The following is a 15022-nucleotide window of genomic DNA, read 5'->3' as shown; positions in this document are numbered from 1 at the left end:
TCAAGTTAGGCTGGAAATAGAAAAATGTGTCTTTCAAACCCAGAAAGTATTGCGGACATTTTTCATGTCACATTTTTATTAAATCACGCCTAATTTTTCTTGATCCATGATATAATCTTAAAAATACTGTATCAAAGATGTTGTGATTATGAAGTTGTCGATTTATTTGGAAAAAAAGCATGGCTTAACTAAACAAAATTTAATTGACTAGAAAAAGATTATCGTTTATATGTGATTTACAGTGCTGTTCTGAATAATAGCAACGCATGTCGATTTCCATTCATAACGCTCAACTTTGGCGATTTTCGCAGTTTCCTTTTCAACCAATCGAGCTAAAATTTTCTTTACAGTACTACACATATGTTCAATTTTGTAATCATAAAATTTCAAATTTCTCTATGGACGAATTTCACGCCAACTTGACAAAGGGATTGGGAGCACCCCTTCAGAATTCAATGAAACTTTCTGGGTGTGAAGACTATGTGAAACTAAGATATTTTACATACTTTGTTTTTTTCAAAATCGATCTAGACTACCATTTGGAAAGGGTCAAAGTTTTTTTTTTTACTTTTTTTATAAACCCGTATAACTCGAAAACAGTAAGACCTACAAAAAAGTGTTGTATGGGGGACTGTCGTGAAATTTCCTGAAGTTTTAGAAAAAAATATTGAAAAAATAAAAACACATTTTCGACACTGAATTAAAAATGATTTAAAGCATTTAAAGTCGATTTAAAAAAAACGTCCATTTCAGATTTTGATCACCCTTAAAAAGTTTCGTAATTAAATTTACTAAAAGTTGTCCATACATTGTAAATTGGGCATATTTAAGGGAAAAATGTTTTTATAGCACCGATTTTTTCAAGTCCAAACGGAAATTTTTTTTCAAAGATTTTGTTCTAAACCGTCAATTATGATCGTGTTTTTCAAGTGATAAATGAGTTTGAATCAGAAAATATATTGTATTTTTTTTTTATTGAGAATAGTTAAAAAAAACGGAATTATACAGTGATTATGTTTTTGGGGCCCAGATAGCCGTAGCGGTAAACGCGCAGCTATTCAGCATGACCATGCTGAGGGTCGTGGGTTCGAATCCCGCTGGTCGAGGATCTTTTCGTAAAGAAAATTTTCTCGATTCCCAGGGCATAGATTATCTTCGTACCTCCCACACGATATACACATGCAAAAATGGTCAATCGGCAAAGAAAGCTTTCAGTTAATAACTGTGGAAGTGCTCATAAGAACACTAATCTGAGAAGCGTGCTTTGTCCCAGTTGGGACGAAACGCCAGAAAGAAGAATGTTTTTTAAATGAAGGCAATCAATGGACTTCGCCTCTATCTATGAGAAAATTAACTCCGTCTAACAATCCGACGGATTTTTATGGTTTGAAAGTACCCAAAAATATCATTGTTTTATGCCTATTAGTGATACACAAATTGCAGCCAAACGGTATACCAATTCAGAGGATGAACCAAAAATATTCAATTTATTCAGTGAAGCCCAAAAATAATGTAAATATTCATTTACAGATACTACATTTTAGGATATATAGCAATGATAAAAATGATAATGCATGATAAAAAACAAACCATTCATTAGCATAATATTGACCCTTTCCAGACATCTGTTAAGTTTGGTTTTGACCAAATAAGAAATGAAATATTATCGTGATATCTTTCCAACCATACAAACCCATCGGATAATAGACGGAGTTGATTTACTCATAAGCGGTTTGGTGCGAGATCAATTGTATTTAATTAAAAATAAACTCTGTATAATTCCGTTTTTTTTTTTCTAACTGCTCCCAATAAAACAAATATAATCTATTTTGTGATTAAAACTCATTTATCACTTGAAAATATGATCATACTAGACTATTTAATGCAAAATAAAAATTAAATGAATAATTCATTTAGGACTTAAAAAATTCGATGTTAGAAAAACTATTTTCCCTAAAATATGCCCAATTTACAATGTATAGACGACTTTTAGTAAATTTAATTACGAAACTTTTTGCTTAAGGATAATCAAAATCTGAAATGGCCGTTTTTTTAAAATAGACTTTAAAATGTTGAATCATTTTTTTTTTCCAGTGTAGAATTTTTTTTCAATATTTTTTTCTAAAACTTCAGGAAATTTCACCGTAATCCCCCACACAACACTTTTTTGTAGGTATTACCGTATTCGAGTTATACGGGTTTACAAAAAAAAAGTAAAAAAAACAGTTATTTTATATTCTACTTATGAAATCAATAAACTGCAAAATAGGGTCCTGTTTTGAGTATAATTTGAATATGAATTAAAAGATAATTGAATATTGAGATAACATCAATTATGTGGAGGTATGTACAGCGCAATGTAGGGTACATCGTTGTAAAACGAAGTTCGTAGTTCAAATTATTGTTACAGACAGGTTCAAAATTAACCTTTTTCTGTTGTTTAGAATGAAAATTTGGTTTGCATCGAATAAAAACAACATTTCAAAAGGGTTTTAAACTGCCCATAACTGCATATTTGTAACATTCGACAAAAGTAGGGATACCAAGTTTGCATTTTACTGCAGTATGGGAGGAAAGTAAAATTTAAAAAAATTATTTGGAATTCTTATTTGAGGCTGAAATGTTGTACAGCTCATTTCGCATATTGGGTGAATAGTCAGAAAATAATTCTGATAGAAATTTCGTTGCTACTACATTATGAGGCTCATGTATAATCTCAATGTGACTGTTATGCGGTTATAATTACCAATGTGACAAAACAACTTGGTATTTTTTTCGAAATTTCTAGAACAATCTCATAGATTTTAGTAAGTTGATCGAAAGTATTTATCATTTGATGACTCTCCATTTTTCCAATCAACTATCATTTTTTCAAAAATGTCGAATGTGACTGTTATGCAGTTATGGGCAGTAAAGTTACGACACAACAATTTTCTGAACTCAAAAGGGTTTAAAATTTCTGTAAACTGAATTCATTTCAAGCAAAATTCTTTCAGAGCTCACGAATATAATGATTAGATAGAATCCAATAGCAAAAATGAACGTTATTGTTCGAATTATCGGATTTTATAGCAAAAATCATTAGAAACCTGTCATTTCTCATAATTTTACCTAAGTTTCATATATGTCCGCTAATAAATTGTCCAGTTCTATTATACTACATCTAAACATCATAATAAAGCACTTCAGCAATGAAATAGAGCATTAAAATTTATGTTTGAATGTTGTACGCTTGATTTTTGATAGGCATGGTCAAGCGGACTCATTCCATAATTATTGGTCACCTAGATGACAAGTCCAGTAAATTTGGTGTGAACAAGGTTTTTACAAAATGGGGACATTCCAAACTCAAGAAATATTCGTGATCCAGTTTTTTTTGGCGATCAATACCCTCCAAATTCGTTTGTCTGGGTCAGTTCTAAGGTTATTTTTGTAAATGATGAAGTTTGATACTCAAATTATCCAGTTTAGAAGAAAAATAAAACTGACATTTCTCTGACCGCTTCTATTGATGCTTGGTAATGCAGGATGCTTTTTAAATGGTAAATGATATAAAGTTTAAGAAAACTTTACCTATTTTTTTTTTTTTTAAACTGTTGACATAATAACAGTTTAAAAAAAAAGGTAAAGTTTTCTTAAACTATACAATACAATTATTTGCATATTTCCATTACTTCATTGTGGCACTGTTTTTATAAATATTAAAAACAAAATGGAATTAAGTGTAGAACTAGCCCTCGTGCGTTAAAATACACTCAAATAAAGATTTAAAAAAAAAAAAAAAAACAAAATGGAATCGAAAAATAATAAATAAATAATAAATAACCTCAAATATAACTCACAGTGAAAATCGTCCACCGATATCAATTTATAGTTGATCTAAGAGAATTGTCATTTTTCAGGTGTCAACCCATAAACTAGTATCGAGTAGGTAAGCCTTTGCTCTTTAAAACTTTCCTGAGACGATTTGGCATAGATCGCACAAGTTCCTCAGTTTAAGTTTTAGCAATCTTAATCCACTCAATAGTAAGCGCACTTTTCAAAGTATATCTGCTCGTTATTTGATGTTTCCTGATTTAAACATCCAACAGATGCCACAAGTTCTCGATAATGTCGAAATTTGTAGATTGTCTCGGCAGATTGATGATTGATGGGCATTTTTTAATCAAGCTTTCGGTTTTGCCGCTGTATGTTGCAGATGTTTATCCTGGTAGATGTAATGCCCATTTTTTCGAGATAAGGTAAATTGAAAGCCATTTTTACGCTAGGCTTTCGATTCTTCTTCAATGAATCAAGATAGACATATTGAGCCATGATCCCGTCGATAAAGTGCCAGTTACTAACATCAGATGCTAGCATGAAGCCTCAAACTATTACAGAACTACTACCATGCTTAGCAGTTCCACAAAGATTTTTCATTTTCAGGTCTTCATTCGGTTTCCGGCAAACTATAACCCTGCCGTCAGATCCGAAAATATTAAACTTGCTCTCATCTGTGAATAGTAAGTGCTTCCAGAAGTTGAATTCCTTTCCAACGTGTGTTTCTGTAAACTTCATACGACATTTAACGTACTTCGGCGATACAAACGTCTTCCAACTTGCAACTCGGCCATGAAACGTTATGTTTTCGAAGCACTCTACGCATAGTTTCTGGCTTTATGAGATACTTTTTCTGAGATACCTGCTTCCTGAGATACTTTTTCGCTTCAATTGCGAGTATCGGTGCACTCCATTGATAATTTTCTTCAACGATGTTTTGGGTTTGATTTTACTTCAATGCTTAATTTTGTAGCGATTTATTATACTCTATACGGTAGTACACCCTTTTCCAACAAATCTGATGATTTTCAGTTGATTTTTGCCATTTTTGTGTAGTTTTATCACAAGTTTTCTTATATCTGACGATGTCTGTTTATTTCGTCCCATTTTAATGGAAATACTCCTAAAAACTAAACCTTTTTTATTCTTGCATAGCAGATCGTGCTTGAATGTATGTGTGTGCGCGAGTTAAAGAAATGATATGAATGAAAACTTTATAATATTACCCCAAAAATCATGCATAACGGCAAAGTGGGCGATTTTCACTGTGACTTTATTATTGATTATTTTTACTAATTTAAAGCTTAATTTATTCTTTTAATATTCAATGACTTGAATTGCATACAATTATCAAGACCCTTGCCGAACTAACGAAACGAGCCATTTAATTTGAATTCTTGTTCTATACATGAATAGTACGAATTACTTTTCTGGTAATGTTCAAGGTGAACGATTTTCACTGTGACTCACTGTATATCCATTCAGGAGCCAAACTGAGAGAAGTTGACTAAATTTTTGATTTTGGATTTGTTATAAATGTTATGTTACCTTAGATCCTGAAATATGAGTTGTCAATATCCACTCGTAGCAACTCTAAAACTGATTATAAGTTTTCGAAACTTGTGCAGTGTTTGCTGTAATCATTCTTAAGGAATGTGATGTAAAAATATACTTTATTGTTCGACTCACCGAATATTTTTGCAAAAAAAAAAACGTCTAAAAAGTTATATTCTCCTTAAACTTCATTAAGTTTCAAATATCGAGCCCAATTATTGCACACATCTTCAATTTTGCTTTTTACGTGGAGTTGACTCGCTATATTAATTGAAGACGGCGTGAAACAACATTCTAAACAATAAATTTAACGAATTACGATAAGTTTCCATGATAATTTGATAAAATAATGATTTTATTAAAGAAAAAGTCAGTAGGAGTGCAAAAAGTCAGTAGGAGTGCATTTTGTTCCGTCAGTGTTTATACCATGCACCCCCGATAATTTGAACGGTGCCTCATGCAAACTATCGGGGTTCATTTTTGATTTGAACATCTAGTCACCCAAGAACCGTGTTTCTGGTTACCTCTAGCAATTTTATTGCGTGAAATATTTGAGTCAAGACGTAAAAATTTGGGTGCTATTTGAATAGCGTGGCAAACGATAGTTTATTTTCGCTTCAAGTGCATATTTTTGAGCTTTTTAATGAGAAACATACTGCTGGTAGCTGGACTTCAGTATTCATTAGCCTTCCAGTCGACGCGTGGTTGGCGACCGTCAAACCACTACGCTGCTGATGTGAACGAAAAGCGAGGTTTTCCACCAGTGTTGTACAAAATACAACAGTGCGAAGACTGAAGTGTTAGTGTTTAGCATTGATATAAGGGTTTCAATTCATTGCCATCAGTGAAATATTCTCCGAATATTGGCGAGTGTGCAATAATGTCAGTCTACCCTAATTTATTTATTTGAGGCTCAATTGCATTTAACTCCTTTCTTATATTTTTAGTGTGTACAATCCAAAGACTTTTTCAGTACAATTTTTGAAGAAATAACATGGGATCAGGGTTCTCAGCAGCTCATCTAGGAGGTTCAACGTATTCCAGATTTTGCTGTTACGAAATTCAGATCGTTTGTTATGAAAATTTATTTTCTTCAACCATAGTCAAAATTCCTTGACTGCTTCACTGCCCATAACTGCATATTTGTCACATTCGACATTTTTGACAATTTCGAGTTAATACTGGGGAGAGTCTTCAAATGACAAATACTTTCGATCAATTTACTGAAATCTGTGAAATTGTTTTAGAAAATTCGAAAAAAATACCAAGTTGTTTTGTCACATTGGCAATTGTAACCGCATGACAGTCACATTGAGATTATGCATGAGCCTCATAATGCAATATCAACGAAATTTTTATCAAAATTATTTTCTGACTATTCACCCAATATGCGTTATGAGTTTTACAAAATTTCAGCCTCAAATAAGCACTTTTGTATTCTTGGTGATTTTTTGAAATTTTAGTTTCCTCCCATACTGCAATAAAATGCAAACTTGGTATCCCATTTACTCAATGCCTACCGTTTTCGAATATTACAAATATGCAGTTATGGGCAGTTCAGTTCTCTACAAATAATGCATTTCTTCTTTACATTCATAGATTCCTGCATCCCATATCATCGATGACGACGACGCCGATTCAAACGATGACGATGTTAAAATAATTAAACCCGAGCCAAACTCAGTTGTCGTGCTGGATAGCGACGACGACGAAGAACAACCGACCCAGATAATCGATAGTACTGATACGGAAATGAAATGTCAAACCACGACGCCATCCTCCGGAAAAGTTGAACCGCATTCGCAAGACATCGCAAGCATCATCATAAGTAATTCACAAGAAAATTTACTAATGGACACGGTGTTCAACACTCCACCGCCAACTCCAAAAGCAGACGAAGACCATCAACCATCAACGTTCCAACTGCCCGTTCCAAGCAAGGAGCTTCCGATTAAGGCTGATTCTGCCTTGACGTCAACAGCCAAACTGCAGCAGAATCAGAAAAGTGTGCTCCTCAGGGGCGTCAATTTTAAAATATCAAAGAACATACGACTCCGGAATAGTCGCGAGAAGCGACAGTTCCTGACAGCCTTCCGCAGGTTGATCTCGGAGCAGTGTTTCCATATCAATGTGCAATCCACCGCGGCGGACTATTGTCTGCGGAAAACGGTTGAAAACTCCACGGTGTTCGTCGAGATTATCAGTTTTGCTGACTCAAATCCGCTTTCGATGCCAATTTCACTGCCGCTAGTAGGACGGAACAGGATGGAGCATGGAGAAATGCCGCCATTCACTATGGTTGATCTGTCACCCTCGATTAGATTGGATGAACCCATTCTACAGGAAAGCACCGGAGAGCAATCCTCCGATATACAACGCGTGCTGGACGATCAACTTATAAAATTATTAACAAGCATTGACGACCTCCCGCAGCTGTCCCCGGCTTCGGTGGATTTCACCATTTTCCCGGAAGTGCTGGATCCTACGACATCAATTGATTTTCTTACCAACGACCAAACTCCTCCCTCGTCGGTCATCAGTGGATGTTGTCTGTGGCCGAACGACGATTTCTCTGTTTTTGCCAATCTTGATATGGACTCTTGGTTGGAGCATGAAAATGCGACGAGTCATGAATTGTCTTCTTAGTGCATGCCTCGCATGAATGAATGGGCATTCTTTGGACTTGGTAAAGGGGCGATGAAGGGATAAATGGGAGCAAAGTGTGTATAAAAATATGCATAGTGAATGAGTAAAATCACCAATCAAAAGTTTCTTAACGAGGAGAAGTCACATAAAATATATTGCTTATGAAGATGTATTGAACGTGAATGGTTTTGATCTGAGAGAGACTCGCGAAGAGGAAAAATATCAACGTCATATGCAGCCCAGATTCCGCTGTAACGAAACGTCAAATGCAGCCCGTCGTTTTTACGACAGAAAAAGTGAAAAGCATTGTATTCTAAATAAACTATTATTGAAAATCTCAGCCAGCGGAACAGTTTTTCCGAGGATGTTGATGAATCTAAACACAAGACTAGTTATTTATAATGTCTGCCACGTTTGCTGGCATGAAATTTCACTCAAAATGCCGTTTATGCTTTTGTGTGATGCAAACGCAACAGTTTTTTTTTTTTGCTGAGTTGGCCATGTAAGAGTTTGACCGGCTTGCGCAAGATTGATGTAAACACTGAGTGGAATAAGAAAAAACTCAGCAATCGCAGAAAAAGAAGACCATCTCCGCGAGTCTCGTCTCAGGTTTTGATAACGTGGTGGATGGATTCTGATGACATTTGATAGCATGCAGGTTTTTGATCTTGTAGCAACGACAATTTTTCCAAATAAAACAGCTGTGTGTTTTTATTTTCTTCGATTTGATGATTAAAAAGGAGAAAATTGTTTTTTTTTTCAGTTTTGACATTTGCACTTTTTTACTTGGGCCTTAACATCTTCCGATGTTCTTATATGAAAATTTCAAGCCACAGCTATTTGCTTTTGATCTTTCATGACAGTTCATGACAAAAGCAAAACTCTCATTGTTACTAATTTTGCAAAGTTTAGCAAGAATTCCATTTACGCATTACTATTTCACACATTCCACGAACATCTACGGGTTAAAAAACCCACTCCCCCACGCTCAGAGCCAAAAATTTTACAAGAAACTTTTGGTAAGGAACCACTTAAAAGTAATAGCCTTTAACCCTTTACCCTTTTCATCAAAACAAAAAGGATGCAGATTGTCGTTCTCCAAACTGGTCAAAATGATGAACTATGTCCAACGTAGGCATTTTGGACCATTATGGTCCTCCCGGAAGAGGACACGGTGTTCATATGAAAATGACTGTATCTCCGTCATATACGAATCAAATCGAATTCAGTGGCCAGCATTCGGCAGCAAACTCTTAGGTTTATGTTTTTGGTGACGCTGGAAGTTGGTGCATCTCCTCTCACCCATCCCCCTCGATGTCTAGTTTGAATTTTTTATGATTATTTATGCAAAACTATAGAAATGGAAATTACCTGAGCTTTTGAAGAGATTACCAAGAATATGGTAAGAGCTTTTAGGGGTTCTATACGAATTTCTAGAAATCAGTGTAAATTCTTGGAATCAGAAATACTGCTATTTTAGTAGAAATACTTCTTGGATGCATGTAGATAATGCAGGATATTGAGTGCATTTGAAGGCCCAAGCAAGCTAGTTCGGTTTTCGCGTCGCCGGAGTGACATCTATTTTTCTGCCACGTGTTTTGTTTGCAGGGCAGTGCATTTGAAGGCCCAAGCAATCTAGTTCGGTTTTTGCGTCGCCGGTGAGACGTCTATTTTTCTGCCACGCGTTTTGTTTGCTGTGCAGTGCATTTGAAGGCCCAAGCAAGCTAGTTCGGTTTTCGCGTCGCCGGAGTGACGTCTATTTTTCTGCCACGCGTTTTGTTTGCTGGGCAGTGCATTTCAAGACCCAAGCAAGCTAGTTCGGTTTTCGCGTCGCCGGAGTGACATCTATTTTTCTGCCACGTGTTTTGTTTGCAGGGCAGTGCATTTGAAGGCCCAAGCAATCTAGTTCGGTTTTCGCGTCGCCGGTGAGACGTCTATTTTTCTGCCACGCGTTTTGTTTGCTGTGCAGTGCATTTGAAGGCCCAAGCAAGCTAGTTCGGTTTTCGCGTCGCCGGAGTGACATCTATTTTTCTGCCACGTGTTTTGTTTGCTGGGCAGTGCATTTCAAGACCCAAGCAAGCTAGTTCGGTTTTCGCGTCGCCGTGTGAATATCAAGTATGCTGATAAAGTTGCTTGTGGCTGCTTAGTCAGGGATGAAGGATCAATTTGGTGAGCTCGTTTCATGCTTTCATTTTTAATGTATATTTTATTGTGAAACACTTTTTAATCATGACAACGATAGAAAAGTCACTTTTATGTATATTTTTTTAACAAAACATGAATGTTTTTTCACAATAAGTGTCGGCAAAGACTATTGTAATTGTTTAAAAAGTATTCAAATACACATACCTTACCTTTTATCGAACATTTTTCATTACACAAATCGTTTTGAATGGTTCGACACTGAAAGTGTAGACTTACTTTAGGAACACGTTGTCTGTAGTGACTAATAGGTGACTGTTTGAACTAAGGCTGCATGGATCGCATCACTTACCAAGGTGAATCCTGATTATGTAGCTTTTGAACCCTCCCCACTAACAAATTCCTCCCTGTGACAACCATGGAGATGCAGAGGTGATCTCGGTCTCTAGTAACAATGGATGTCACACTAATAATCCCACCTTTTCCCGATGACCGTAAGGACGTGGCCGGCGCCGTTATTAACTTTATAATGCTTGGAGTTCTCGAAAGTGTACATTGAAGATGGAAAGCTATTCCCAAGCTACATCTGTTGGTTCCTTGTGCAACTTCGATTATTCTGGTCAATCACGGAGTAGCAACTACGAATTGTACGGTCATCAATGCTTATGCTTATGCTATGCTATGCTTATGCATGTAGATAATGCAGGATATTTTTCTGGTAATTCTGGTAATAATATTCTGGTAAGGAATATTAGAATCGAAAGGAATTTTGAACTTTAGATAGGAGTTAGCGTTAGTTGGGGTTAGGGATTCTAGTGGTTTATGGTGCATCTTCTAAATTTTGGTGTGTTGAATCCCAATTGGTGATCAGAAATCCTGGAGGAAGCTCTAACGCTCTTGTATGCATTGAGTTTGCAATGGAAGTTCAAAGTTATCAAAACTTCTGAGTTCTGAGATTTTAGTTTAAATTCCGGTGGTAGTTCTGGTTTTATTGTTGGTATTCTAAGATTTAGGCTTGGCTACCTAAGATTTACAGAGTTGTCTTGAATTCTGGTAGAAATACTGAAATACCTATGGGAACTCTGTAATTCAAATGAACCCTAAGATATATTGAGGACAGTCTACGATTCCGGAAGAAAATATGGGGAATGGTGTTGAGTTCCGGTTGAAATCCATGATTTCAATCACAAATCACCTGGAATCTCGTGTAAGGTTTCCTGGGACTCCAATTGGAGGTTTGTGATTCTGGTGGGAATTCATAGACTTTGAAAGCAATTCTGAGATTTCTATGGGTGGGAGTTTTGAGATTTTGCAAGGTTCTGGAGGGATTTTGGCAAATCATGTAGGAACTCTTGGGATTCTCATTTGAATTCTAGGTTTTCGATATAAGTTCTGGGTTTCTAGTAAGAAATTCGGAATTTATTGGAAACAACCGAAAGCGTGCTGGGTTTATGGAGGATGTTACAATTTTTTGGTGTGAATGCTGGATTTCAATTGATGATTAGAAATTTCTGCGCGAATTCTGGAGTTGGAATCCTTGGATTCCTGTAAAAATCTGAGATTTGGATGAGAGTTCTGGGATTTCAGTAGAAATGAAGAGTTCTGATTTTATGAGGAGTATTCTAAGATTTAGGGAAGATTGCTGTTTCGGAGATTTCTCAGATTCCGGTAAGATTTCAGGTGTTTTGTTTCAGGTGTAATTCTGGAGTTCCGAAGAGAGAGGAGAGATTAGAGAGAGTCTTGAAAATATTAAAAGTGTCTTGAATTTTTTTTAAGGAATGATGGGATTTGAAACAAATTTTTCGTTTGCTAAAGTATAGGTATTTCGACGGAAATTTATAAATTTCGATTAGAAATTCCACGATTTCATTAGCATTTATTCAGGGTGATCAATAATATCGTTAATACTGGAATAATTTAAAAAGTTTTTTTTTATTTTAGAAGTATTCTGGGATTTCAATACGAACGTTCGGAATCCTGAGTTTGATTCTCGAATTCTGATGGGAGCTCTGCGGTTTCAAATGGCACAGGTTTGAGTTTTCGGAAGAACCTCCTTTGATTTATATGCAGAGCACTGGACTCCGAAAGTAATCCTGGTGTATCGTGGGAAATTTTAGTTTTATGGTAAGTTTGTGTATAAATGGCAAACTAGAATTTTGTCGGATATTGTATGATTCTGATAAGAACCCTGGTAATTTGGAGGGAACCCAAAGATTTGAAAGAGAAACCTGCCATTTCAATAGGAATCCTGGAATTACGAGAGAAATCCTAGGTTTTCAATGTGCGGCAAATGCATGTTTTGCAGAAGTTATGTCTGCAGCAAAAATCAACATTTTCACAAATTTTGTTGTTTTAACAGATTTGTGTTGATTTTATTTATTCATTATTTTATCTCATTTCGCGGCACATCAGTGATATTTGTAAATTTCAATTTTTGCTACGGAAAAGATTCATTCTTTTTGTAATCCAGTGAAAAATCCTTCAAGAATTTCAGTAAAAAGAAACACGAAACACATAGCGATTCTTCCTCGATTTTTTCAGATATTCAACCATGTGCTTTAAAGGGATTCCTCTAAAAATTCCTGCGGAAATTTCTTCAAAAAATATGTTTGTACTGTTCGTTTCTTTTACAAGAACTCTTTTACTAGTTTTCACTGAGTTCGTTCAGGGGTTCTCGAGGAAAATCGTTCCCAGACTCTCTGACCTCACCAGAAAATTTCTCGAAAAGTCTCTATCGAACTGCATAAAAATCTCTTGAAGAATTCTGCCAGAAAATGCTTTAGAAATTCTTTGAATCATTTCTCCTGGAAGGTCCTGTACGTACTTTTCACATATAAATTCCAATTGTTAGTTTGAAGTATCCTCCAGTTTTGTTCATTAATAATTTGAATTACTGAATTCTAGAAGTCTCACGTTGAAGAATTCGCCAACAGTTTTTCCTTTGCTTTTGAAGTTTCTAGTTTCTCTACAGGATTGTTTTACAAAAATCGCAGCAAAAATTATCCAGACTTCCTGCTAAAAAATATCTTCGAGATGTTACTCTAAGTACTCCTCGTGATATTTCACAAAAATTTCATGAGCAATCAAAACGAATTCAATTGGGAAAATGTTGTTCATGATTTCTCAAAGATACTCTCCGCAGATCTATCTGCATTTTTTCACAGATAATTATTTTTTTAGATTTCTCTAAAATCAAGGGGCAACATCTCGCATTTCTTCAAACCTCTTTCGAATTTTTTTTCGGAAATGCCTGACTAAGAAATGTTTCATGGATATAATTCTTCCTATAAAGTTCTTAGAGGAATAGTTCAACTGTTGTTTCAAAAACTCTTCCGCAAAAATACTTAAAGATTTGTGATTAGTTCAGAGATTTTTTAGAGAATTATATCTTTGTTTCCCTAAGATTGTCCCGAAAAAAATACCAGATATTCATCTAAGTATTTTCTAGAGATTTTTTAGCCGCACTAACGATTCTTTTGAGAAGTTTTTGAGAAAATTTTTCATCAGATTTACTAAGATTGAACAATTGTTGACTCGCTCCTATTTGATTAACATTAGTCGCCTCACGTCACCCGAGGTGAGATCGACTCGTCTCGACTCACACGCCGCGCAGAATAAACACAAATGTCATGAAGAGACTGAGTTATTCGGTTGACGCCTACCAAATCAGTACTGGAAAGTGCTACTTTTCAGCACCGAAAATAGTGCTGAAAAGTAGCTTATTTCAGCACTGCTGCTTTCGGTAGGAAAAGTAGGCCTCTCAATGAACAGTTGATTTATTTGCAACGGAATTGTAATAAAGTAGTTTACGGAACAAGTTGCAGAATGATGATGTTTACAGCACGAGTCGTAAATTTATCCAACGAGGCTTGCCGAGTAGGATAATTACGACGAGTGCTGTAAAAATCGAGTTCTGCAACGAGTTACGTACAACATTTTTTGCAATTTCGTAGAAGACCACTTGAGGGTAGCATAAATTATATCGGAATGCATTCACCATTATTTTACAATTTCTGAAAAATTGTTGTGTTATGATTCATTACGCAACTCAAAACAGTTGCGTAATGAGAAAGCGTTGCGTAATGAATCATTACAGCACTGGTTTCAGTTGCGTAATGACTATTCCCGAAGTGCATACTTCAGTGTAGAAAAGTAAGCCGTTTCATGTCAGATTGGCATGATGAAAATCAGCCTATTACGATGAGAAATTGCAAGAACATATTTTTGAAAATTTTCGTTGCATTTCCAAACATATATCCATAAATGATTGTAACCCATTTAAAAAGAAATCTAAAGGTATCAGATTTCACATCGTATCGTAACGATACTCCCCTCGCTGAAAAACCTCTAAACCTGCGTGCTAAAAGTGACGTCAGCTGGTATTTTCAAACATAGTTTTCTAATATCTTAATTTTCGTTGATATATTCACTTCAATTGACCTCCGGATTAACTTAAACACTTCCATGTATGCTCTGAATCGTCCATGCGTAATACAAATTTCAAACTACTACTAATATCAAAATAAGAAAAAGAAGGGTGTAAATGAAGAAACTTTCCTGCAGGCATTTTATATCCTTAACTGGCGCAAACTTTTCTCTTGCTAAAATCGAGTTTGAAACCATGTGATGTTATGTGATGTTGAAACGTGCCACATAGTGGTTCTGCATTGCGGTGTAATACTATTCAGAGCCATCATTAGTTTAAGGATTTGCCTTTCGTTTTGCAATTTTAACATATATCCAAGGCATATACTTCTTGGGCAATAAGAGAAAATATGATCATGAATTCAATCCACGATTCGGTTTTTTTAAGACTCAATCCCATTTTGTCTGGGATTGTGTTGTATACTTATTGAACCTA

At 35.6% G+C, this 15022-nt stretch overlaps 1 protein-coding gene across 6 annotated transcripts in view; it reads left to right on the top strand.

Moving 5' to 3' along the window:
* Nucleotides 1-8262, top strand: part of LOC5575608 — a 362169-nt gene extending 353907 nt beyond the window's left edge. For all 6 annotated transcript variants that reach the window (XM_021843590.1, XM_021843587.1, XM_021843586.1 and 3 more), the window contains one exon: nucleotides 6973-8262. In XM_021843590.1, the coding sequence (XP_021699282.1) occupies nucleotides 6973-8019 (1047 nt within the window). In that variant the 3' untranslated portion in view covers nucleotides 8020-8262. The remainder of the gene's footprint in view (nucleotides 1-6972) is intronic.
* Nucleotides 8263-15022: the final 6760 nt, after the last annotated feature.

Source organism: Aedes aegypti, chromosome 2 (assembly GCF_002204515.2).
Source record: "Aedes aegypti strain LVP_AGWG chromosome 2, AaegL5.0 Primary Assembly, whole genome shotgun sequence".
In the NCBI taxonomy this organism is placed as follows: domain Eukaryota; kingdom Metazoa; phylum Arthropoda; class Insecta; order Diptera; family Culicidae; genus Aedes; species Aedes aegypti.
The sequence above is the reverse complement of the archived record's forward strand: the minus strand, read 5'-3'. Positions and strand labels throughout refer to the sequence as shown.